At 41.8% G+C, this 27,487-nt stretch overlaps 1 protein-coding gene across 6 annotated transcripts in view; it reads right to left on the bottom strand.

Moving 5' to 3' along the window:
* NRG3 (neuregulin 3) overlaps nucleotides 1-27,487 on the bottom strand; it is a 1,061,953-nt gene that overhangs the window by 21,376 nt on the left and 1,013,090 nt on the right. For all 6 annotated transcript variants that reach the window (XM_032607268.1, XM_032607267.1, XM_032607269.1 and 3 more), the window contains exons 5-6: nucleotides 15,153-15,255; nucleotides 10,490-10,616 (exon numbers count right to left, since the gene is read on the bottom strand). In XM_032607268.1, the coding sequence (XP_032463159.1) occupies nucleotides 10,490-10,616; nucleotides 15,153-15,255 (230 nt within the window). The remainder of the gene's footprint in view (nucleotides 1-10,489; nucleotides 10,617-15,152; nucleotides 15,256-27,487) is intronic.

Genomic DNA, 27,487 nt, shown 5'->3' with positions numbered 1-27,487 from the left:
AAGGCACAGCCAACTCCCACTAAGTGAAAGGGGCCGTCCCTTCACACATAAACCCCGGGGACCGTTCTTAAAACCTGGAAAGAGGGGTCCCCCAAAAAAACAACTATTGCCAAAATAGAAGGGCCCCTATAAAGTAATTTTAGCTGCCCCCCCCCCCCCGCCCCGTTGTCAAACTGCAAGGGATATCTAGTTGGATACATCTGCCCACATTAAAGCTTTTACCCCCGCAGGTACAACAGAACAGTACACCTGTGAGCCGGTGGAAAATCTGAGACACCTATTCAAAAGACAGGCACCATCGACAGGTAAGAGGATGCGGCAGGTTGGACTCCTGTGTGCCATTCTTGCTATTGTACCCTTGCTTGCATTCTGCCTGTTTGCTCAGACACCCCCACCAGGGAAGCAGCTCCTTTGTCCCTGCTGGGTTTAAGGGAAACACTCCACCACAGAAAAGCTCCTCCTATTGACTCTGTCCGCCTTACTAGTCCCGCTAACTAGGGGATAATGGCAATAAAACTCACTTATCGGGGCTTCCCTGGTGGCGCAGTGGTTGAGAGTCCGCCTGCCGATGCAGGGGACGCGGGTTCGTGCCCCGGTCCGGGAAGATCCCGGAAGATCCCACATGCCGCGGAGCGGCTGGGCCCGTGAGCCATGGCCGCTGGGCCTGCGTGCCCGGAGCCTGTGCTCCGCAACGGGAGAGGCCACAACAGTGAGAGGCCCGCGTACCACAAAAAAAAAATAATAAAAATAAAAATAAAATATCTACATACATGTGCAGTTGAGGCAAATTATGAATGACAATATACAAAAACAAAAACCCAACTGCCACTTCTGAGATGCCCGGAGCAAAAGCAGGGTACTGCGCATGCGCCCTGCACGCAGCACCACCTAAGCCATCCCTTTGGCCTGACCCCTGGACCCGCCCCTACCCTCACCCCATATAAAGAACCAGCTCGCCCCTTCCCCTCCCCCTCAGGGAGCGAGCAAGGGAGGCCAAGAACCCTGGTCAGTAACAAGCTTACCTACAGAAGAATCTTCCACAACCATAAACTGGTAGGAGTACTTAAGTGGTAATTTAATACGTTTTTGGAATCTGCATGTGGACTAGAGGGAAAGTAAAAATTATCTCAGGGCTATAGTCTTAGGAAGTGTTCTCACACTTTCTTGAGTTTAACCTCCTCCAGGACCACACCAGATGCTCACAAAAAAAGAACGAAAAAATAAAAAATCGTCTCATGTCTCTGATGAGAAAGTAACCATTTTGAAATGCACACACAATGTTCTGCATTACAACTGTCGACTTTTCAGTGAAAAGAGACTTTTACCAGAGCCCGATCTCCCCTAAGGGAAGCGCATTCCACTCAATAATTGAAGAAGAGACAAATTCTTTGCAGTAGAATTCCAAATAACTATGTCAATACTCTGCCTTCACAAGGGGTGAGCATAACTCCCCCCTCCCTAAGTGTGGACTACACGTGGTTGCTTCCTTCTAAAGAGAACTTTGTAGAAAGAGATGGGGAAGACAGAGTAACACCACAATGGAGCTGCCTGACATTACTACCTCAGACAGATGACAAAAGGAATCATCAACAGTGATAAATCATATTGAGAGAATGCACTTTTGATAGGATGTGATGAAAAAGGCACTTTACCTGTATTGTCTTTCTCACAAAACCCCGTAATACCAATCTAATCAGAAAAAACATCAAACAAATTCCAGTAGAGGAGCATCCTACAAAATACTTGACCGGGACTCCTGAACACTATCAAGGTCATTAAAATAAGGAAAGTCTGACAAACCGTCACAGCCAAGAGGAACCAAAGGATATGACAGCTAAATGTGGTGTGGTATCCGCATGGGATCTTGGAAAAGAAGAAGTAATTAGGTAAAAACTAACGAATTCTGAATAAACCATGGATTTGAGTTAATAACAATGCATCAGTATGAGTTCATTAATTGAACAAATGTCCCATATCAATGTACAATGTTAATAATAGGGGAACCTGGGCACAGCATATATGGGAACTCTCTGTACTAACTTTGCAACTTTTCTGTACATCTAAAACTGTCCTACAAAATAAAGTTCACTTAAAAACTTAAAACAAAAGATACATACCAAAAATAATAATAATTTAGAGACTAAAGGCAGTATTCAGCTTTCCTTTATTTTCCTGAGTAGCTTAGCTGTAGGCCTTCAAGGTGCAAAACCCGCTCAGCAAAAGAGTCTGCATAGACTCTCCTTAAAGGCAGCTTAACTGACCAGGATTATAGCCTTTGGACATTTTATAATCTGTGCTAAAAGCGTTTATTATGGTTCCTCCCAAAATGTATGCAGTTCCTCCCTGGGAGGAGTTAAGGTCGGCACAATTTTATCTCATCCATCTGATAGTATCCCCAGTGAAGTTCAAGTGCTCAGGCTAGCTGCATGTCTGGCCCTCCCCCTTAACATTTCTGTACAATGTTACAAGGTACGGCAGTTGATTCCATGTTCTTTTCCTGTACTCACACAGATCTTGACATTTTGTGTTTGTCCGTGTTTTGTTAAAACCCCATTTGACGTAATGTCACTTTAATCGTGAATGAGAAGATGGCACAGACCATTCACTGGTCCTTTCAGCATGAGCTCAGCCTTCCTCCTTTCAAACACCCACACAGACCCTGGTCATACTGTTATTTCATGGGGAAGCATTCATCCCGACTGGCTTCCCTGAAAGCCCTCCTTGTGGAAATGTTCTTGGGTGCTGAGGACACCCACTGTTGTTTGTACCATCACCTGCCTTGCTTCTAGCACACTGTTTAGTGGTGCCCTAAAATCAATAGAACTGTCAGATGAAACAGAAGCATGTTGGAAGTACAGCAAGGTATATGCTGTTTGCAGGTCTGCCCCCTGCAAGCAGCCCGAGTCAGAGAAAGTTAAATGAAAGCCATGCTGTGTTGGAAAGCAATGTTGACAGAGTTGGTAATCACCTGGTCTGGAACCCCAGGCAATAAAGCCAGGAGGGAGGATATTGTAAAATGGTTTTAAGGTTTTCAGTGTCTTGCCTCCGCATTGCTCTCAGCTCACCTATGTCTGTGTCAAAAAGTTCTTTATTGCGGGTCTGATTTGAGCCCAGAATATCGTGAGGCTGAGTGGTTATCACATGTTTTAGAGCGTGGTTTCATCTGGATCTCTAATACGAGTAATTAAAAACAACTCAACAGTTATGGTTATTTTAAGAATGTTTGCACCATGTACCAGAGCTGGAAGAACTATAACAACTGCTGTCAAACTTTAACACATTCCACTGAAGAGGAATAATAGAGCTAGACACCCTTTCCAGACACCCAGCACAGCAAGCACTCCTCCGGGCTCTCATCCCTCACCCTCCACCACCTCACCTTCACCAGGTGCCCGCTTCAGCCACGGGGAACTGAGCACATGTTATTCCCGCTTCTCAGAGAGCTCTTAGCTGTTCCTATTGTCAGGTTATCTCCCAGACCTGCCTTCTGTGAGCTCTGCAGCACCGTTCACTATTGGTTGTAGGCCTTGGCGCATTTGTTTGTGGGATTCTTTGATTAATGTCTATCACCTACAGTAGTCAGTAAGCTCTTTGAACGCAGGAACACTGTCATTTTTGGTCATCATGATATCCCTGGTCCTTACTAGATATTTAATACATATTTGAATCAACAGATGAATGTATGAATCTATAGCAAATCCATAAGTTAGAATTTGATATTTAAAACAAGAGATCAGGTTTTAGACTAGAATGATTCATGCTTCAAAGAGATGACCTCTTCTGACCAACCCCTATCAAACTATCTGATGAACGTCAGCTCACTCTCAAGACTCAGCGTAAATGTCACCTGCTTCGGTGTGGGCTTCGCAGATTCCCCCAGCCAATTTTAGATGTCCTTTTCCATTATCTGATAGCAACTTGAGTTAATGTATCCACATGATAAGAAAAGTATATGCTTACGTGTTTGTTTCTAGCACTAGCCCATGAGGTCCCATGGAGCCTGGCAGGATCCATCTCCTGTTTGTTTGTATTTTTTAAGATCTTCATGCAGTGTCCAACAGAGAAAAAATTCAAAAAGCAGTACAGAATAAATGCCTCTCTGTACCGATTATCAAGGCTGTACTAGGCATTAAATTCTTCTTGTTCTCCTTTAGCGTGCAAATATTATCTTCCAGTTCTTTCTCATTGAATGTTACTCCCACAAACCTATCCTTCCTAAGATGGTTATTGAAAAAACTGTGGGAAGCGGTACATGATTTTGTTCCTTTACTTTTCACTAATGTATACTTTCCCTTAATTTTAAGAAAGAATAGATCATCTCTCTTTTGATGACTTCTGTTTCTGATCCCTGAACTAGGTGCTGGGAAGTTTCACTCCCTTGACTGGTCTGGAGGTTATAACTCTAGCCCCAGCGTTCTCTCTCTCGTTCTCTCTCTCTCTCTCTCTCTCTCTCTCTCTCTCTCTCTCTCTCTCTCTTTCTCTCTCTCTCTGGGGACACAGGAAATGAGGTCACTTCATCTCTTTGAGTTACAAATGCTTCATTTGTAAAGGATGGTATGGGGCTAGGTGCTTCTAAGGCACTGCCAGGTCTAGTTCTGCAGCTTGAGTCAAGTGTTCCCTTAGTATCCTGTTGCTTCACTGGATTGGGTGTTTCACATCTTGTTAAATGACTGTCAAGTGAAACCCTTCCCCATGAATGTTTAATGAACTTAAGGGAGTGCCAGAAACAGCCAATTCATTTGTTAAACACTGCAGAGAATTTCAAATAGTTAACCCCGGGCTCCAAGATAAGATAAAGATAAATTTGCCAGATATGGTAAGCAAAGTGGGACATTTTCCCTCCTAAGGATTACAGCGTACCAGGGTTACCTGTCTCCTTCCACGCAGTAGAAATAAATGCCTGAAGTGGGCACTGGTGATAGAACTCCCGTGCTAGGCTGTCAGAATCTCCTAGTGGACACATCTTGCATCTAGACCTTGGACTCCGGACTTTCTCACCACTCTTGACATTTGGGAAAGATCACTTTCTGTGGTGGGGGACTACCCCAGGCATTGCCGCGTATTTGTCAGCACCCTCTACTCATAGACACCTGTGCACTTCCCTCCCCAAGTTGCAACACCCAAATTGTTTCGAGACTTTGCCAAATGTTCTGTGGGGCAACACTGCCCCCTGTTGAGAACCACTGAGTTACAGAGATGTGGGTTTGGTTCTTAGCTATTCACTAGCTAGCTGCCTGACAGAACTTTCTCAAGCTTTGTTTGAGTCCTAGGTTCCTCTTCTGCACATCGTGGGTGTAAAGTAAGTAGTTGTTGTTAGGACTAAATAAGGCTACGTATTTATATTATTTAGCATGATTCTATGTCTGTACCCAGTACATGTTATTTGCTGTTATTATTATCGTTATTTTATTTATCATTTTTTGCTGTTATCATTAACATTGGTATTTCCTCGTGGCTCTTGTCTGAAGAAAACAACTATAGACCTACAAAAGAAAAATGCTTTTCCAAATTTTCTGTAATACATTTGCATTTGAATATGCACGCAGGTATTTCTTAGCCACATGACAAATTACTGCTTTCCCTAAGACTACCTGCTACTTGACCAACTGCTCAGATGTCCTGTATGCTTCTCGTATATCTTAAGCACAGCACTGTAGGAAAGCAAATGTTCTTAAACATTTCAATTTCTTTTTAAGGGATTACTGATATGTATTCTCTATTACTATTTTCTCCCATAACATATGGCATGAAAAATTGCTGTTAAATTGTTACTTGCTTCTTAAAATAAAACTATGAGCAAGGGTATCAACGTATAATCCACCACAGTGGAAATCTGACTAGAAATATATGAACAGAGATTATATTACCCTCTCAAACAGTGAAATTAAAGGATACAATTTTCTCCTATTAAATTAGCAAAAGAAATGCTGACAAAGGTATAACAAAGCTGGTAGGGGCCATATTGCTTTCTTGCACTGAAACTGATATGTACCTTTGGGAAAGCAACTTGTTCATTTTACACTAGTCTCGTAAAGCGATCTGCTCAGGAGTCTCTTGAGCCCAGCCGCCAGTGTGTAGAATGCTATGGCTGGCATGCTTAGGTCTCCTCAATGCACCTTGCGCTCTTTCTTCAGGGTCCTTAAATGCCTTCCTCTCCCATCTATTCTCTGCCCGAACTCCCAGTTTTTGTGTAGCCTTTCAGAGTGTTGATCCCTTGAAATGTGCTATCCTAATGAAACGGGAGGGAAGGGGGCAGGGCACAACCTTTAAAAGAATGACATGGCCATAGGACATGACGAAAACTGGTTAGAATGAACTAGGTCCAGGACGGCAGAAGACTGGACTTCCAGTAGACCTTGAGCCTCATTATATGCTCACTGTAATATATTAGCATGCTAAATGACACACCCACAGGTGCCATGACAGTTCAGAGGCTAAGCATAAAAGGCCTCAAAGTGGGCCTGGAAATCCCTACCCTTTCCCCCAAATAGTTGGAATAATCCTCCCACTCATTAGCCTATGAAATTACCCAGCCCATAAAAACTAGCCACACCGTATTTCGGGGCCTCTCACTTTTTGAGATGGCCTACATGCTGTCTGTGGAACGTGTTTCTCCCAAGGCTGTTCTTGCCTTTCGAGATGACCGCATTCTATCTATGGAATGTGTATCTCTCTAAATAAATCCACTTCTTACCTATCACTTTGTCTCTCACTGAATTCTTTCTGTGACGAGACATAAAGAACCTGAGCTTCATTAAGTCCTGGAACCAGGTGGGTGATCTCAGTTAAAAGGCTGTGGGTTCAAGTGCCAATCCGGGTTTAGGCCGGGTTCGAGTCCCAGCACATGCGTTCAACTCTCAGTCTGAGCTGCACAGTTCCACTAGCTGACCACACCACGGCTCAGAGATAAAACGTCATATGTATCCTCTCTTTATCCAAAAACAGAATGAATATAAAAAGACACTTTCCTATCCTGGGCTCTGGGGGAATCATCCAGTTGAAACTCTGCTGCCCTGTGCCAACATACAAAACGTTGGGGAGGGCTGGGCTGAAGAGGAGGGAAGAGGGAGAGAAAAAGAAAAGAAAACTGTAGGACCCAAAGGTCTTCCAAGTGTGGCAGCCCTACGGTGGATAATTTCTTTCTTGTTGTCCGAATCCTAATAATTCCAGTTAAATGAGGGGTGGGGGAAACACATGAGGGAAGAGTTTAATTTTAATAATTAAACAATAGAAAACATGAGTGTCTACTGGGAGGGGAAGGAGAAGTAAATTGTGAGGTGACCGCTCTGTGGGCCATTATGCTGTCTCCCAAATGAATGTGTGGAGATCATAAAGCATAGAGAAAATGCTGCTGACCATATGTTCGGTGAGAAAGAATACCAAACTGTGTGTGTGTTCTGTCTGCAGCCCTATACAATGCATAGGGACCGACAGACTCTCTTCTTGAGTAGACAGGCTCCTCTAAGGCCTTTTTTCGATTAGGCCTCAACTTTGGCCTTTAAAAACTGCAGAACCTCTGCCTAAATATTTCATCCACTCACCCTCACACTGAAAGACCTGAGTAAACTCTAACATAGTTCTAACAGCTCACAATGCTATATCCCTAGCCCACCCCCCCCTTAAATAAAATGCTTGCCGAAACCCGCCAAAAACGAACAAGCCAACAAAGGCCCCTCAAGGCCTCCAAAAGAATTTGCCATTCATTTTAGCCAATGCCTGAGGTAGTCCCCAGACCTCTCTTTCTCAGAGCATTTACTAAAAAGGGTTTAGGATTGTTAACCTTCCTTTGTCCCTTTGAGATGTGCTATGTATCTCCTACAACTGGGGAAAGTCTTTTTCATGCACCTGAAAGACAATTTATTTGAAATGTAATCATTAGGAAGGGTAGGGACTCAGTCTCCCAGTCTCTGTAGAAGGACAGTGAGATAGGAAGGAAGCGGGGCAAGGCACAGCCTTTAAAAGAATGACACAACCATTAAGAACAGGACACAACGTAAACTAGTTAGAACCAGCTAGGTCCAAGATGGTGGAAGATTTGACTTCCACTAGACCTTGAGCCTCATTATATGCTCACTGTAATGCATCAGCATTTAAATGACACACCTGGAGGCACCATGACACTTCCGGAGGCCAACCATAAAAGGCCAAAAGTGGGCAGTGGCCCAATTTCTGGAAACATCTGCCCCTTCCCAAAATTGTTGGAATAATCCTCCCACTCATTAGCCCATAAAAACAAACCACCCCATATTTGGGGGCCACCTTTTGCCTTCTGAGATGGCCCACACTTTGTCTACTTTACTGTGGCTAGCTCTTGAATTCTTTCCTACAAAGAGCCAAGGACCCTCACCTGGCGGCCCGTCCCAGGGACTCACCCGAGACCTGGGGCATGACCATCCTCTTGCACCCCATTTTTCCTGCAACAACAGGATCCTAAGTTCAATAATGGCCAGCCAACAGACAAAGCTGGCCTAATCGCATTTCTATGACCAACTCTGTAATTTTTCACCTCCCTGACTCTGTCAGGCCCCCACTGTTTCCCCTCCCTACTCCCTCATTCTCCTTTTAAAACTCCCAGTCACCTCTGTAAGAATGCAAGTTGGGTTCAGTTCAAACTGGATTCTCTTCCATAACGCACCAGTATATTACTGATCAAAAGTCTGTCCTTACTACTTTAACTAGACTCCGGCTTTATCTTTGACAGGTTCAGTTGCAAAGAAGCCCTCCATCACTGCGTTTGTCTTTACAGTGATGGGATAACACTCATTAGAAATCATTAGCAAAAGCATTCACCCTGTTTCTGAAAAGAACAATCCCTACACACAACCATGATTACAAGTTTAACAAAACTCTGCTGGGAAGCAATTCTGATTTATGAATTCCGCATTAAACATCTAAGTACATCTGTCACGCATAGCATAATGGCGACTTTTGGGGTAATGATTTCCTAAAATCACAAATGATGTTTAAATTCCCAGTGATTCAAGCATTTGGAGGGGGTGTCAACGTGTCCTGGGTGATTGCGTATTACACTCAAATACTAGGTTTATGTCATGGCCTTTGTGCTTTCGTTTTGTGTCTCAGAATCTGGAAGTGCAATCTGGTGGGGGACAAAGAATTGCTACCCTAATAGGAATCTTCCAGTATGCCTTATATGGCATTTGTGAAATGGAGCAGGACCCTGTGGGGCCCTGCCGGATACAAATCCTTTCTGTGTCCTCATTTCTGGTTTGTAGGAAATAGGCTTCATTCAGCCTCCTTGACCCTCCCTTAGTTCCAAAGAGCAGATTGAAACAGTGACTAATCAGGGAAGGGAGGGAATGCAGAAACAAAGCGGAACAGTCAAGAAACAATAGCACTGCATGGGACAGGGGCCTGGTTCCTTCTCATGAAATATTCCTAACGATATCTTTGAGTTCTTCTGCAGGAACTAAGGCCCCTACTTAGGTAGAGGATGGCAACTTCAGGCTGAACACCAGATTCCTGGACTACCACCCTGTTACCTCACCACAAACCAATCAGAAGAAAGTCTGCACAAAGTGGAAGATTATGAAGACACTGATTCCCTGCCCCACCCCCCGGGCCAATGATTCGATTCTCTCTTAAAAACTTTCACGGAGCAAAATCTTGGGAGTTACATTTGTCTCTGGAGTATTGGCTTTCTTTCGCGCTGCAAGCAGCAGGACCTGTTCGGGAACATTTGCTTGTCTTTAACTTAGTGTTTTGTAATATAGCTCAGAAATGTTTAAAACCACTTTAGAAAGAACGTAGGATTCAAAGAGCTTGCATTTATTTAACTTCAAGTTCTGGTATCTGTTTAAGGCCTGGTGTTAGGAAGTCCCAACTCTGGGACCACGACTCTTCCCTCCCATGTTTCTGACCTTTGATTTCTCTCACACCCCTTAACTCAGAGTTGCCTCAAGGTAGCATGTATTCTTAGGATTCCATGGGTTTATTCTTTCTCTTTGCTCTAGTCTTGTGTTCTCTGCTCTTTGACTCTCTGGTGAACCTTAAATAATTCTTCAAAATCCTGTTCAAGCCTGGATTTGTGGCTGCTTCTACTTCTGCCCCCACCACCTCCCTTTGGTCTCTTCTCCAATCTCTGCTGCAGTATCAACCATCTCATCCTACAAGCCTCCTCTGGGTGTATTTTTTACTCTATCAGTTTCCTACAGTAGGGAACACTGTACCCCTAGTGCCCAGCTCCATTGCTGGTAAGTAAGGATTCAGTAAGAGATTATGGAACAAACAACTGAAGCTCTTTTTGCTTCCAGAGATTAATTATATTACAGATTGTAATCAAGAGCTGAGAGTTAATTTTTCTTTCTTTTATCCAGTACTTGTGTGCGCACACGAAAATGCAACATGATTTAAGGAGAAATCTACAGAGTACTGAAAAAAATATGCAAGTCTGATCACAGGCTCCCCAGCCCCTCTGGACTGGAAGCACTGAGATGGACTGCGGGAAGAGATGTATAGACGTGTAACTTACGTTTTGCAGCTGGACGTGATTCTTCACCAAGTTCTCTGACTTTGCCATTGTGCTGGATGCTTTGAGACTGTAGTTTTTACCGTGATGTGGCTCCTTCAGTTGCTCTTGAATTTGTTTAGCTTGTTTCCTGCAGGTTTAAATAAATCCATGTATAAATAGTTACATACATTTATCCTATTCATATTTTTTGAGGTTCATTCATTCCCAACATCTATATTTGTCATTTGCTAAAGCTAGATAAACTCACTTAACGAGGAGAATCCTCCCTTTATCTTCAACCCCACCAAGGAATACTGGCATTATCTGTTATCATCCAGGATTCACACCCAGTGGCACTCCAAAGGCAGACAGAAATGTAATTCCTTGTCCTGTCCCTATTGGATGCAAGAGGTCCCTATCCCTGAGTGCTCAACTGAAAAGAATTAGGAATGCTCTGAAGAGGTGACAAGTGGAAAACTTTGAAGCTTGGACCTAGCAACCACATATAACACACTTGCAAAGTTACGTTTATATCTGTCCAATTCATATAAGTGTGGCTTGACGGCATAGCTTGCACATATACCATAACGGGTCTATTTTCTTTTTTACAGTTTAGAAACAGTTCATTTATTTTTACCATCAGCCCTGAGTGTAGATTTTTATTAGAACTTTCGTAAATCATAAAAATTGTTAACTCTTAAAGAACACCTACTATGTGCCAAGCATCATTTTAAGTGTTTTACATGTCTCAACTTACTTATTCTTCACGATAATTCGTGTGTGATGCGGCATTAATCCTATACTCATTTAACAGATGAGAAAACCGAGGCACAGAGAAGTTAAATAATTTGCGCAAAGTCACATAGCTAGTAAGTGGTAGAGCTGGATTTGAACCCAGCGAGTCTGGCTGTGTACTTTGCGCTTTGAGCCACCGCTCACGACTGTCAAGCCACTTGCCCATGGTCATGCAGCTTCTTGATGGGAAGGCTGAGATTATTCTCAGGTTTGGAACTCCAAGTAAAATATTTCTGCAGATGTGGAGTGACTGTTGTTCTGACCATTCAGTGGCTGTATCAGAAGGATGTGATGAATTACTGGCTTATTAGCTGCTCTCTCCCAAGAGCTCTACAGCAATTATCTATCAGCAGAAGACTCAGTACCTATAAAATGAACAAATAAACAGGCAAAAAAACCTTGCAGAATCATCCCCCCTAGACTTTTTTGCCTCTTCTCTAAGGTCCGTGCCTAGGAGAGAGCCTTTGGTGGAGACTGTGCACCATCTCTTGCAGTGAGCCTTTCCAGGTAGAGACAGCACTCTATACACCATGGGCTCGAGTATCACAGTGACTGAGATTTGAATTCTGGCTCTGCCACCCACCAGCTTTGTTTTGATTCCCCAAACCAAAATGATTGATTTCTAAAACCTCTCTGAGCCTCAGTTTCCTCATCTGTCAATGGAGTTTGGAAAGGCTCTCTTCCATAAATGTGAGAACACATGCTTAGTTGTATGGGCAGATGCTGCAGAGGAATTAGAACACTGGCTCCAAGATTAAAGAAGAGATCTTGTTAATTGCCTCTCTCACAAGCAAGTCACAGTATTTGCTACAGTATTTAGAGGCTTGGAGCAGCATTACATCATTTGAATTTACAATACTGGTGTGATGTAGCTCTGTTTAAATATTGATTTTATCTTTTCAATCATTTGGGGGGCTTTTACTTCTGTTGCTTTAATGCACTTGTAATTATCTACTTCCTAACAGCTAATCTGTAGCCTATTGTTAGAAACAAATCTATCATATCAGCATTTTAAGAAGCACATGTTAGCCACAAAATCCTATCAGGGATTCACTGATGAAGCAAACTGGAGATGAGGAAGTTCTGCTGAGTGAATCATCATGAAGTAGCAAAAGGGGGCTTGGCACAGAGTCAGGACCCAATTAATTTCCTAAGAATTAAACAGTAGAAATACTAACGATCTTTTCAGTAATTCCATAATTCGGCGTCTGGGAAATGTAAAATTCTAAAGGAATTTTCCTCATAAAAACTTCTGACTGCATTTCCTAAATCCTTTTTATAATTTGCTTTCCTTTACTCTCTTCTTGCTCCCATCCTGACTCACTAATATTCCAGAATCAATGGGCTTTCTTTTCTGAACCTGCCTCCTTCCCCATCATCCCTCTGATCTCCCAAGCACACACATTTTTGCTCTTTCCTCCTCCCCTCAGCAAGTGGGAACAAAGGAAGTGAGAGGCGGCTGCAATACCATTAGCTCTCTCATGAGAGCAGTTGCTCTGGGGAAGACAAGATACGGGCATTTCACACTGGAACCTACTAGCCTAACAATGTCGGTGTGATTCTATAGTTCAGTGAGTTTCAAGTTGCTCTGGCTCAATTCATCAGAAAGAAATGAGGTGTAAAGTGGTGGAATATCAGGCATCACCAGTCCATCGGAAGACGTTTTTTGTAATGTTACAGGTTGCCTTCCTGGGGAAGCAGACACTGAGATGGAGATGGCGTGCAGGATTTTTATTAGGGAGGGCTCTTTGGATCAACGTCTGTGGAAATGAAGGGAAGGAAGCAGGACTGGGCAGAGGGAGAAGTTGGAATGTGATACAGTCTCAGTGAAGACCTCCGCAAACCCCACGGGGAGCTCGCAAACTGGCATGGCCTTGCACCCCAAGTTGGGGCAAAGGTCTAGGCCTTCAAAGCTTCACATTGACCTGTCACTGGATGCTGGCTCTCTCGGGTCAGGTAACTCTTACAGCTGTGTACTAGCAGCTGGGGGACTTAGACCTCCACAGCTGAAGAGAATCATAGCATCATATCAGAACATCCACTGCCTGTCCTTAAGAGCCTTACTTGGTGGTCTAAAATCTCTTACTTCAGAGGGTGATAACCTATAGTCAGGGCAAGTTATGAGCACATCTGCTTTCTACTGGTAGCACCGGTTCTCCTTTTTCCTCCTGTGCTTTCCCGGTTGTGATAATTATCTGTCCCTGGAACAAATCATTCTGCTCCTGGAACAAATCATTCTGCTCCTGGAACATCTCTTCTCCTATTCTGATTCCATTTTTAGAGTTGAATCATGTCTTGCATTTCCAAGGTCTACTAAGGACTCCCAGCCTTACGCTTCTTAGCCCATATGAGTTAAAAGTAAAAAGAAAACCTAGAAGAATTTATAGTTGCTATGTGAGCCGTATCAGTCAGATATGAAAGGCTCAATGAATAGTTCGATTAACTACTTATAGGAATATACGGGCTTATCGGGAGTGAGGAGAAAAGAATTTCTTTCAGTGTGCCCTTCAATCCCCTTGTTGGAGTTCAATGAACTCAGTCAGAAAATCCCCTAAATTGAAGAAGGCGCTGCTCACTTCTACCTCTTCATGTTACCTATGTTCAAACTTTCATCAGCTAACAATGTGCTGTAACATTCCATCGCGTGAGGTCATGCCATACCACGGGTGACGAGAGAATGGAGAAAGGACCAGAGTGGCAGCATTCGAAGGATTATGGGAAGGAAAACATACATAAGCAAGAGAATACAAGCCTTTGGGTAAGTCCTGACTCTCTCTGGGCAGTGTACATTCTAGTACATTGGATCTATCTGTACTATTTTCACGGTAATTCTGCAAATCTAAACCTATTCTGGAATAGTGTATTAAAAAATAATAGTCACTAATTCTGGATTCATACCCGAGTTTCCATTATTTTTTAAAATCATTAATCACTGTTCTTTTTAAAGTTCAACATATACGACATGAAGACAGGTGTCACAGACCGTATTTGGAAATTGGTCCATTTTTAGAAGAGCAAATGGGTAGAAAAATACAGGTCCAATGAAAAGCAATTACATGTTGGCTTGGATTTCCGACAAGCTGTAGGAACAGAATCTGTGCCAACTTCTCAAGGCCTGCATACGTTCCAAGAAACCAAGGAATTTAATATTTTTATCTGCATTTCTTATTTTAAGTGTAGATTATGTCATTTACATAAATAAAATACCTCTACCAAAGTTATGTGGAGTAAATATATATGTATACACACATACATACTTATATACATATATATATGTATATTTGTAATTCTACCTTATTAGCCCCAAAAAAGCAGTGCTTTTGGCAGAAGGTTTGGTTTCTTGGCAAGGTAAGTGTAGGGCATTTTCTAGACGTGCATACTAAATGGTGAAGCAAAGCAGATTTTACAGTATTCATACTTCATATTTGGCTAAAACCTTGATGGGTAGCAGGTAAAAACACTATAAAAGGAAATTGTTTGGTTTTTTTTTTTTCCATGAAAGGCTAGATACTAGTTGATAATGTTTATGTCTATAGCAGTGACCTCTCTTTTCAGAAGACTTAACCCCTTAGTGACAGGCAAATGTTGAGCCGTTAATTCCGGCAGGCAATCGAAAGTGCAAAGAACACAGAGTGTTCACGATTACACAGAGGAATGATCGCCACGTGCATCAAAGATAAACCACACACACATACACGCATGCACACACCGTACACATTCACCACAGGCTACAAAAGACTGGGAGTTACTTATGGAAGTCTGATGGACACAATTTGCACAAAATCCCTCTGCCTGGAGCCCAGACTGAGTACTGAGCTCAGCACTTTAAAGAAAGACAAAGTACTTCCTCTGAGAAGTAACCTTTTAACACCGAGAGAAATGGTCTTACTTGCTTTTGAAGTAGAATGCTGCACAGAACACGCCCACGATGACAATTCCAAAGATGATACATGAAATTGACAGCACCTGCCTCTGATAAACTTCTTCACTCTCTGTGAATTTGAAAAAGAGAATTAAAGCAGATGTTAGCACGGCACAGCAGAGACAATCTCCGTCCTCGTACTTCTGAACTGGTAGGAGCCTTTCAAAGCAAAGTTTTTTTGTTCCTGTCATGAATAGGAAAACACGAGGACGTCATTATGATTCGGTTTCTTTGCAATGGTCTATAGGACAGCCGCTTTTATTTATTTTTTTTTGTATGTGCATGGCTAAATCAGAACTCATACACAGATATCACAATTGTGAATGTTATTATCAAAAGACATTTCATGACTTGAGAACATACTGGGAACATACATTTTAAAAATTATGGTGGGGCCCCAAATAATCTGCTATCAGAACCTTCCTATGCCGGTGATGACTTCCAATTTATGTGATACCGATGCCACTGCATTTTCTGATTTGGTCCCTGGCCGTCGGTCTCCCATTCATCCACCCATTACTACGATTGACATCATTAATGAAAGAGAACTTCAATATACAGGTGAATATTTACTCATTCCTCAATACCAACGATCTGGCACAGCAACCTCAACCTCTACTACCAAGGTCATATCTTAGAGCATCTTATATTGCAAAAAGTGACAAGAATTCAAACACAAGCATTTCACTTTTCAGACACTGACATTTACACTTCTAGCTCGTTTTCTGAAATATGTCTACTGAAACCGTTCTTCCATCTCATCAAGACCTTTTTATCCATAGATCTCAGAACTTTCTTTCTGTTAATTATCCTCCTCTTGTCTTCATTTCTCTCTTTATACAACACAGAGACTATAGTCTTTCCCTTTCTTTTCTTCCTTCCTTTCTCTCTCTCTCTTTCCCTTCCTTCTTCCTCCCTCCCTCCCTTCCTTTCTTTCATCCTCCCTCTCTTCCCCTCCCTTTTTCCTTCCCTTCCCTTCTTTTCATTCTCCCTCCCTCCGTCCCTCCTTCCCTCTCTCTCTCCTTTCCTTCTTTCCTGAGATCATGCTCTATATCCTCTCTTCAGATACGACTGTACATTTTAAAGCTTCTTCCTGCAGCAGTGTATTGGGAAACAATGTATTAGAAGAACTATCCTCTCTTCTCTCCCCTCTTAGGCTTTATTTACATTTTCAATGTCTTTATTCAGACTGGAGTATCAAAAACAGAAAGTAAACCTAAGAGAAATACCACATTATCCACATTTCTGATTAAATGAAGAGGGGCAATCGTGTGGCCCTGGCAAGCCTTGGTTGACATTTTAAATTTTGAAAGGTTCAGATTAAAGAGATAAAAAAACCTGTCACTGAGACCTTGTTTGGGCATCTTGCCATCTTAAAGAATGTCATCCTTTCCATCCACATTTGCAAGCTCATTAAATCTTCCAACTGAATTTGGAAACAAGTAAGTAGATGTACCAATTTATAAAGAATTCCATTTCATTTAATTGCTGTGAGTTGATGACTCTAATGGAATAAGCATGATTTACATATAATAATCTACTCCACCCTGCTTCTGCCAATAAAAAGAACTACGAAAATGGTGGATAACAATACCTATTAAAACAAAAGAAATAAGACTCTATCCACTAAACAATGATCTCCGCATAACATCTACTGGGTGTTTTTTTTGTTTGTTTTTTTGTTTGTTTTTTGCGGTACGCGGGCCTCTCACTGTTGTGGCCTCTCCCGTTGCGGAGCACAGGCTCCGGACGCGCAGGCTCAGCGGCCATGGCTCACGGGCCCAGCCGCTCCGCGGCATGTGGGATCTTCCCGGACCGGGGCACGAACCCGCGTCCCCTGCATCGGCAGGCAGACTCTCAACCACTGTGCCACCAGGGAAGCCCTTTGTTAGTTTTTAAAGCTAGTCAAATATAGCCTGGGGAAATGCATAAAATCACTTCTGAGTTCAAAATCAAGAGTGAAATTAAAACTCCAAAGACTGCGAGTGGATTTATAGACTCAGGTGTAGTTACCACGATGGTGCTCTCAATGCCTTTGATTCAGAGTGCTACACAAGAACCAGCACAATGAGGAGCAGGAAGCAAGGGGTTGGGGGTCTGGCAATTTTGGATCTGACTTTAATTTTAGCCACCTTTAATATGAGTAACCAAAGGTATACTACTTTACCTTTATAAATTTCAATTTTCTGTCTAAATAAAGGCAATGATATGAAATGCTGACTGTAATAAATGTTATAACAAGGAGGTATATAATCCTACAAAATAATATAATATGGAAAATCGACCTATTCAGAGACCAGAGATTTTAAGTATAAAATAGGATCCAACTAGGCAAGAAGAATGGGGATGGGCAAAGTGGTCCAGGAAGAGAAGACAGCTTGTGCAAAGGCCCCGTGGTAGGAGATAAAATGGCATGTTCAGGACTCTTCAAGTTATTTACCCTACCCCAGGGCCTTTGCACAAGTTATTTTCTATCCTCTCCCAGCTTAGTGGAGCAACACGGAAACAACAGGAACATGGTATACAATGAACATGTCTTTACAATAGCAGGAAGGTACTGAAAAATTTGAAAGAAGAGGTGTGTGATGTGATAATATTTACATTTATTTTTCCTGCAATTTACAGAAAAGATTAGAAGGGATAAAGTAAATGCCGAGTCCTGTTAGAAGGCCATTATATCAGCGTAGACATGATGGATGTTTCTATGATAATAGTAACAGAAGTGAAACAGAAGTAAAAAGCAGTTAGGTTTTTTAAAATAAATTTATTTATTTTTGGCTGCGTTGGGTCTTCATTGCTGCGTGCGGGCTTTCTTTAATTGCTGTGAGTGGGGACTACTCTTTGTTGCGGTGTGTGGGCTTCTCACTGTGGTGGCTTCTCTTGTTACGGAGCATGGGCTCTAGGAGCACAGGCTTCAGTAATTGTGGCTCGCGGGCTCTAGAGCGCAGGCTCAGTAGTTGTAGCGCATGGGTTTAGTTGCTCCGCGTCATGTGGGATCTTCCCAGACCAGGGCTCAAACCTGTGTCCCCTGCATTGGCAGGCAGATTCTTAACCACTGAGCCACTAGGGAAGCCCAGCAGTTAGGCTGAAAATACTTAAGGGACTAGACGATGATGCTCTTAACTAAGATGGAGCTTATTGGAGGGGGATCAGACTTGAAAGGAAAGATATTAAATTCAGCTTTAGAGTTGGTAAGTTTTAAAAGCCTATAAGATAGCCAAGTGGCAGTGTAGAGTAGACATTTACATGTATAGATCTGGGTTAAGAGGAGGAGACAGGATTCCGGATAAAAATATTTGGGGTTATGCATATACTGAAACCAAGTGTGTTGATAAGACAGCCCCAGGAGAAAATATAGAGTAATAAGAGAATCTTAGGCATTCTATTCTAAGATAGAGCTTTGAGAGACTCCAAAATTTCATGGAAGGGTAGACAAGGATCCTGCAGAGGGGATTAAAAAAAAAAAAGGAGCAGCCAATCAGGCAAGAAAAAATAAATAAATAAAAGGAAAATAAAACAAACAATAATAATAAAACCTGATAGTGCCATGGAAGAAAAGATACAGGTTTTTTTTTTTTTTTTTTTTTCCTAGAAAAATAGGCTACTGAATGCTTCTAAGAGGCCAAATAAAACAAAGTCCTTTAATTTAGTGACGTAGAGGTTGCTGGAGAACCTGCAATGAGCAAGTTAACGGAACCATGAAGGCAGCCCCCGCGGCTCCCTGGGTCCTCTGTCATGTATATCCCACGTACTGCAAGGTAGACGCACTTTCTCCAAACCTACCCTGTCTTCTACCACTTAGCCTGGATTTAGGATCTAGAATTCCAGCCTAACTCCTGAAAGCAGAGAATGCCTTGCTTGTAACGAGGCAACCATGAACTTCACTGTACGGAAGTTGTGAGGATTGAGTGAGATAGAATATACAGAGGATTGCAGTGCCTAACTTGGAGTAATCATTAAGTATTAGTCTGAACCAATATAAAACTGCCATGGGGGCAATAAATGGCTGGACACTGGCCGTTTAATTTGGTTCTATCTAATCTATGGTAACTGTTGTTATTATTCTATGGAACATCAATATTTTTGCATTCCATTTTTTAAAAACCCAGATTATAAAGTCATTTCTGAGGGCAAAACCAATCTTTGGCTCGACAGGAATTGGTAAAATGTGTTTGCATTGTCTCCCAACTCTGTTCCTTTTTCTCTTCTGTGGTGCACACGACTCGCTCCTCTCTTTTTATATGATCATATTTCATATTATAAAGGTGGAAAAAGAGAAGGTAATAACATTATGGTGAATTTTTGGAAACTGACATTGGACCAGTGGAAAAAATCCTTTTGGCAGGCAGCCTGGCCCAAGACTCTGAAAAACACAAGCGCTGCCCTTTGCTAACCCCACTCTCCCCCTGAGCCCACCTCACTCAGGGAGCAGTGTGGTTGGCCAATGTTACCCCTCGGTTTAAACACCAGCTACAACTGTTCTCATCTTCTTTCAACCGTTGTCTTTATCAATGATGGGGAAAATCCTACACACTTCACATATCTGTTTACAGATTCAATAGGAGAGCACAAATAAAGTGTCCATCTAGGGGCATGTAATGGATACACAAAATGCAGTTTCCTTCCTTTTCCCTTTTTCTCCTGAAGCCAGTGTTGAAGCAACAAAACAAAACAAAACAAAACAACGGGCCTTTAAAGTACTCTACTTCCCTAATGCAAAACTCACCTTACCCACAGGCAGTCCGTGACTTGCTGCCTCGGGGCCTCTGTGCCTGTGCCCTGAGACCTATACTGAAGGCATTTATTTTACTGTTGTTTTATTTACTGATCATTCCTTGCACTTTGCCTCTTGTTAACTGAATTTTTCTACTAGTAGTTTTGAATTTCCTATCCAGATGTTTTAGCAGATGAAATTCAAGTGATCCTCCTTGAGGAGGGGCTCTGTCTTTTACATTTTCATGATCCCCAGAATCCTTGGAAAACCTGTGGGTACAGCACTGTTTGCTAAACCAGACAGCTTACAGTTTAGGTCCTAGTAGGCAAAGCTGCCTGAGGAAAATGCTTTTGGAAGCTGTAACTCTCCTTAGACTGCTAAAAGTCTCTCTGCGAATACTTGTTAAACTCTACTACATTACAAAAAAATATTATGCCCACAGAAAATCATAGCTGCAGCTTTTATATACCATTTCCGTCTGGTTAGCTCTATGTTAAGGATAGAAGTGTGGGTGACCACATCCCTGTATATGTGAAGGAATGGGAAATGTTCTAAAAGGAAGCTCCACGTCCCCTCCAAGTATGGAGCCCTGGGATCCCACTGCCTCTTGGGAATCTTTCCTTTGTATCATCAGTTTTAATTAAGTCTGTAAGAGATAAAACTCAAGCATGATTTCCTGAAATGTGTTGGCATCCAAGTAATGTGAAGCTTAAACACGGAGACACACACACACACACATACCTGTAAGCCTGTAGGTCATATACAGGAGCAAAACTTTTCTGCCTAGACCACCTCATCGTCAACATATGCAAATAAGACCCTTTGTGATGCCACCAGTAGGTGTCAGTGCAAGCATGATTACTCTGACAGTTCATTATGAAAGTCAACCTAGCAATACCACCAGGGCTCCTTCTTAGCCAAGTATTCATTATCGGAAGCCCTGCAGGTAAAAGTCTACACAGAGAAGCAAAAGTCATTATAAGACAAGTTCACTAATGATCCCACCATTTATGAAATTAGTCTTCATCCTAGGTTTCCGCCCTGCCTAATTCTAGCATTTATTTCTATTCATCAAGTCAACCTTATAATCTGGGTAGATCAGTCTCTCCCTGATTGTAAACCTATGAATTTTTGTCATAATTTTAACTGGATTAAGTTTAAGTGGATTTATTTCAGTTTTAATTATTCTTAGAACAAGAAAGCCTCCTCCCAATTTTGTTCTTAAAAACCAACAAATGTTGGAGATAGATTAAAATATTAGGAGCTTACAAGGAACTGCAAATGAACTGTGATCAGGAAAGAGAATGAAAGGAAAGAGAATATTCAGAATGTTAGAAACTGGGATTTGCACTTTTCTTGAAGTTGAAGTTGAGTCTTTTCTTGAACTTGAAGACAAAAATGAACAAGCGCTAAATGGCCTGATGACTGCACTATTAAAGAAAAAAAAGTATTTCATTAAGGTGAAAGAGGTCCTGAATGCGAATGAAATGGGTCCTCACCTTGAGATCAATGAGATTAAATACACACGGGCAGGGAGGGGTAGTGAGAGAGTATGTGATGAGAATATCAGGAAGATTGAACAAGCGATGGCCAGGATCGCCGAGAATGCTGCTTGGCAGAGGGGATAGGGGTCCAGCCCAACCATGTGAGTGCAGAGGAGCTGAGATGACCAGGAGGTACTGAAATGCCCCATATCTTTAGCGTGGTGTTATTTCTACCTGGAAGCCCCTTCCTCTTCCCTACTTGCAGAACTCCCACCATTGTGGGTTGATTTGTGTCCCCCCCTGCACAAAGATTTTGAAGTTCTAACCCCAATAACCGTAAATATGAACTTCTTTGGATATAGCGTTTTACAGATGATCAAGTTGAGGTCATTAGGATGGATCCTAATCCAATATTACTGTGTCCTCAGCAAAAACAGAAATTTGGACACAGAGAAACACATACAGGGAGAATGCCATGTGAAGATGGAAGCAGACTTTGGGGTGATGCATCCACATGTCAAGGAAGGCTAAAGATTTCCAGGAAACCACCAGAAGCCAGGAGAGAGGCAGGAACAGATTCTCCCTCACAGCCCTCAGAAGGAACGAACCCTGCCAACACCCTGATCTTATACTTCTAGCTTCCAGAACTATGACACAATACTGACACGATACATTTCTGTTGTTTAACTACCAATTTGTGGTACTTTGTTATGGGCAGTCCTAAGAAACTAATATAGCCAATGATCCGTAAATACTATCAGAATAAACACTATACAATGTAAGTACTATCCAATCTGAAAACTCTTCTCAAGGGCCCATTTGCATTCCTTTTGCCTCTTTCCATAACTGCATTGTCTTGTGTCAGTGATGCACGTATCTGTTTTCCCACAGCCCAGTCTGAGAGCCCTCGAAGGCAAGAGCATCTTCATTACTGGACCCTTGCACCTGGCTTGTGCTTGCTCTGTACAAGGGAGGGTATTCAGTAGGCTTTCAATGAACTCAACAGCTTCTGGGTTGGATGTCTAATGACATTCTACTGGTTGGGCCCTCTACCTGGTGAGGTAACAAAAAGAGGCAACATTTTCTTGGAAAGGGGTCCTTTTACCCCGGGGATTCATTCTGTTGCCCTTCACCATCGACTGTGGAAGGGCATCATTTAAAATACTGTGAAAAAGTAAAATAATTACTTCATAATAAAATGTTAACTTTCAAAATTATATTTTATCTTATTGACATACAAAGTGCTTTGAGATGTACATTATACATAAAATTTGATATTTAAGGGGAAATAACAGTTTAAATTCATAAACACATTTATTCTCAACCTGTAATTTCCTTTTCTTCCCGCACAGTCCCCACCAAATATAAACCTTCCCATAATAATCCCTTATCTCTCTCCCTCCTTTCCCCAACAGTATAGCTCTGGCCGACTATAGATAAGTGAATGCTATAAAACACATTAGGAAAAAAAATGAACAGCCCCGGGTCTTCCCATTGGTATGCTTAACATGCACTGGCTTTCCAAGTGTTATTTCTCCCACAAATAAATTATAAGTAAAAAGCAAATTCAATCAAAATAAATCTATTGGTGAGTTTACAATGTTATCATAAAACCAGTCTTTGACTTCTGGCTTTGGGGTTAAAGGGTGTGAGAACTCTATTTTTTCTGAACCTGTAATAATTGTCCCCCAATCCATACTCTTAATCCCAGTTTTTATCACTTAGGATTCACTGTTCATTGGCAAAGTTACATTCTAAGAGCAAGACACGTGACTTGGAATGATAACATGCTATTTTCTTGACAATGGGGAGTATCTGACCTAGTGGTTTATAGGCCTTTTACTGTTTGACTTGTTTTGATAGAGTGAGAAATCGAATCCACTAAATCCATTTAAATCTTGCCTTACAGAACACTCAGTCCCAAAGTAACACCCAACCCTTCCCAGTCTGGTTTAATGGATCTCCACCTCCCTCAGCCAGGTGAGATGTAAGTTAAAGGAATCTCAACTCCTATTGCCTTAAATATTAGGGGTGGCCTGGCATGACCTATAAGCAGCATCTGCAAGGTCAGCTACTTGCACAGCTACTTAGGGTGATAGCCCTGGAGCTATCTGCACTTCTCAGGCCCATGTTGTTAAGTATCCCATCAGGGGCTGTCCTGAGTCAGGTTGGGTACCAGACAGCAAAGCAGAGGCCTCTGCACTCTAGGCAGTGGTTCTCTATCCTGGCTACAGCTCTGAAATAACTGCAAAGTTTTTCAAACACACCTGCAACTGGGCCCCACCCCAGAGCCGGAGATCTGAATTTCCAGCACTGTGACTCTAGATTTGTATTTGTTCAAATCTATTTAAGGCAGCCAAGACACAGTAAATGAAGCAAAACACAAACAAACAAAAACAAAAAAAGGAAAAATTAACTCTAGTTATACATTTTATTTACCCAGCATATTGAAAACAGTATCACTTCAACATAGAATCTCTATTAAAAATAGTAGTAAAATGTCCATCAACAGATGAATGGATAAAGAGGATGTGGTACATATATGCAATGGAATACTACTTGGCTATCAAAAAGAACGAAATAATGCCATTTGCAGCAAGATGGATGGACCTAGAGATTATCATACTAAGTGAAGTAAGTCAGAGAAAGACAAATAAATACCTTATATCACTTATATGTGGAATCTGAAATATGACAAAAATGAACTTATTTATGAAAACAAAAACAGACTCACACACATAGAAAACAAACTTATGGGTTACCAAAGGGGTAGCAGGGGTTGCGGGGGGAGAGAAATTAAGAGTTTGGGATTAACATACACACACTACTATATATAAGATAGGTAAACAACAAGGATCTACTGTATAGAACAGGGAACTATACTCAATATCTTGTAATAAGCTATAATGGAAAAGAATCTGAAACAGAATATATATTTATATAAAACGGAATCATTTTGCTGTATACTTGAAACTAACACAACATTGTAAATTAACTATACTTCAATAATAAAATAAAATAAAATAAAAAGTTCACAAGCGCTGATGTCAGAAAGACCCGCGTCAAGTGATCCTTCTGTCATTACAAAACGTGACTTTTTAGTTTCATCTCTTTTACCTAAACAAAGGGCAGTAGGGGGTAATTATGGATATACAATAATCTTATGCTGTAGCTATCCATGTCCTTCCTTCCCAGTTAAGGCAAAAGAAACAGATTGTCATCCAGCAGTGATACCAACAGGAGCCTGGTGACAAGTTTATTGCAGCATGGAGTAAGCTACAGGATCCAAGAAGATGACAGGGTTAGTTCCAAAAGGTAAGTACAGTAATGGTTCGACAGAGGCAGAAGCAACAGAGGATACTTGCAAAGAATCTCTGGAAGATATATCCAGAAGCAAGATAAACCACACGTGACCCATAAGGAAAGTGATTCAAGCATCCGGCTATAGCTGAATCAAATAGATTTTAAGGTATCTGGAAAATTCTCAAGTCTCTGTGGTGTTTATATATATAATCTTCAAGAAAAATACGTAGAGAATTCAAGTTTACTCCGTCCTAGCCATATCATAGCAATCGTTCTTGTCTTGTAACAGCAGCTGTATCCAGAGAGCTGCAGAGTCTGCTGTCTTGCCCACATGCCCATTCGTGCTCAGAGAAAGATAAATATCTTTTGGCGTTATGGACTTTAATAACCTTGTCCTTTATTTTCTATTTCTGTTGCTTTGACGTCTGGGTCTTGCTGACCCTGAAGGGACGGCCCCTCCCAGGATTAGCCGATTCCTAGAGGTAGTAAGCCACTAGCTTATGAGTGTACTTTTCAAATACAAACCAACCAATTCAGAGAGCACACTCCCAACCACCATCTTATCAGGCTCTCACACTTTGGGCTACTGTCCATCTGTCCCAATCACTCCAGGCTCAGGTACTAGACAACTAAGGACAGTCCCCATGCCCCAGAGTCTGCTGAAATTATTCAAACTAGCGAATTCTAAGCCTACTTACCCTGCCTCACCCACTGCTTCCTGTGGAGGCCACAAAAAAGCCTTTTGCCCACAGTTCCTCCTTTTCCTGGGCCTCCTGACACAGCTGGGTATTCCTTCATGGGTCCCTGAGAGCAGGCTGTGGTCCCCCTGCTTGGGAATGTGAATAATAAACTATCTTCTCAATGGCAGTTCTTTCGTGCTCTGTTGGCCTTATTATTTCTCAAATTTTCTATTAATACACTACGTTTTGGAACATAGGCTATTCAAATGAATGTTTTAAAAGGATTGTGTGACATGCTAAGGAATTGTAAATACTTCAAAAAAGGCTGAACGTTTGCTTTTCTAAAGCAAAAAATAGCTGCTCAGATCTATCTAACAGAGTAGCCACTACCCATTGGAATAACTCATAAGGGCTTCATCTCTGAACAGGATTAAAATTTATTAGCGGAAGTTACTGTCTGTGTCTATTGGAGTCTCTCCTGCATCCCATAGCAGACACTGCTCTAGAATTATACTTTGGCTATAAGGATAAATAAGGTAGAATTCTACAAATCCTGTATCTAGCTGGTGAGATGGGCATATAAACATAAATATGAAACATTGTGGTAAACGTTTATGAACTATGAGCAGAGTGAAGTTTTCAAGTTGAGTAGTACACACCCAAGGCAATCTACAGATTCCATGCAATCCCTATAAAAATTCCAATGGCATTCTTTTTTTACAGAAATAGAAAAACAATCCTCAAATTCATATGAAACCACAAAAGACCTTGCATAGCCAAAGCAGTCCTTAGAAAGGAGAATGGAGCAGGAGGCATCACACTTTCTGATTTCAAACTGTACCACAAAGCTATAGTAATCAAAACATTATGGTATTGGCATAAAAATAGACACATGGACTGATGGAACAGAATATTCTGCCTGTGTATGAGACTAAGTGACAATGAAGACTCCGGAGAAGACATCAGGAACAGTTGCCTGAGTGATTGTGCAAGGGAGGGACACCACACTTCTATCTACTTCTGATAATCACTTGAAACAATGTAAGAAACCTAGTGTGTCCACGACATGGTAGATGCTTCCTCCCAAAGAGCAAGATACAAAAATGGGCATAGCTTTATTCACACTGTCTATACAGTGTGTGAGTCCCAAGCACTGGGTAGAAGTGTTTTGACTGCTCCCTGGATAACAGTGTCATGAAGGTTCTCACCCTGCTCAGCTTTCAAGAAACGATCATTTAATGTCCGTTGTTCTTCCTTCTGCATCACCCAAGTATCACAATATTTCTGGCTCAGTGACCTTCTTTGCCCTGAGAACTGTGAGAGTTGCACTTTTCCCATTTAGAGGATATGATTTGCTCAGCTGCAGAAAGGGGTCTCAGGTAGTGTCAGACCCTCTACCTTGAGCTTGCTGGACAGAAGCAGCCAGTGTTTTCTGCATCATGTGATCCTACTGATCCTACTGTCTGTGATCCTACTGTCTGTTCACGGACAGAGGGCTGCATTGCCAGAGGGTGGCAATGCAGCCCTCACTCACACACACACACACACACACACACACACACACACACACACACACTCCTCCCTCTAGTTCGGGGCAGTGGCAAATCCAGCTACCAGGTCTGCATATTCTAAAAGATACGAATGTCCAAATCAGAGTCCATTCAGTTGAAGAGCCCAATAACTTTGAGCAGAACATCATAGCAGCAGGACAATTGTTGACATGTCCTGCTTAAATTTACAAAAACAAACAAACAGGTGACATCTTCATCCAATTAAAGAGAGTTTACCCAGTTTTCATTGTTGTTGTTGCTAGAGACATTTACGAGTTAAACTTGTACACAGGATAGAAAACAAGTCAAGTAACTGTCATGGCACAAAGAAGTATCTGAAATAGTCTTCAGGAGGCTATCACAGCTATATTTACGGCCCTATTCATATTCTCTTAAACATATTTCATTGCTTACCTCATTAAGTGGAATTGAATAACATATGCACTCCCTTCCAGAAAAGGCAGTCCCTCTGCAGCAGGGATAGTAGGGGAAGCACACGAAGGTGGGGGTAGAAATGGGGCAAGACTGCCCCCAGGACTATTCTCCATTGAAGGCAAGGGGACTATGAAAT

Source organism: Phocoena sinus, chromosome 16 (assembly GCF_008692025.1).
Source record: "Phocoena sinus isolate mPhoSin1 chromosome 16, mPhoSin1.pri, whole genome shotgun sequence".
Taxonomy (NCBI): Eukaryota; Metazoa; Chordata; class Mammalia; order Artiodactyla; family Phocoenidae; genus Phocoena; species Phocoena sinus.
This window is presented reverse-complemented; position numbering and strand designations above follow the sequence as displayed.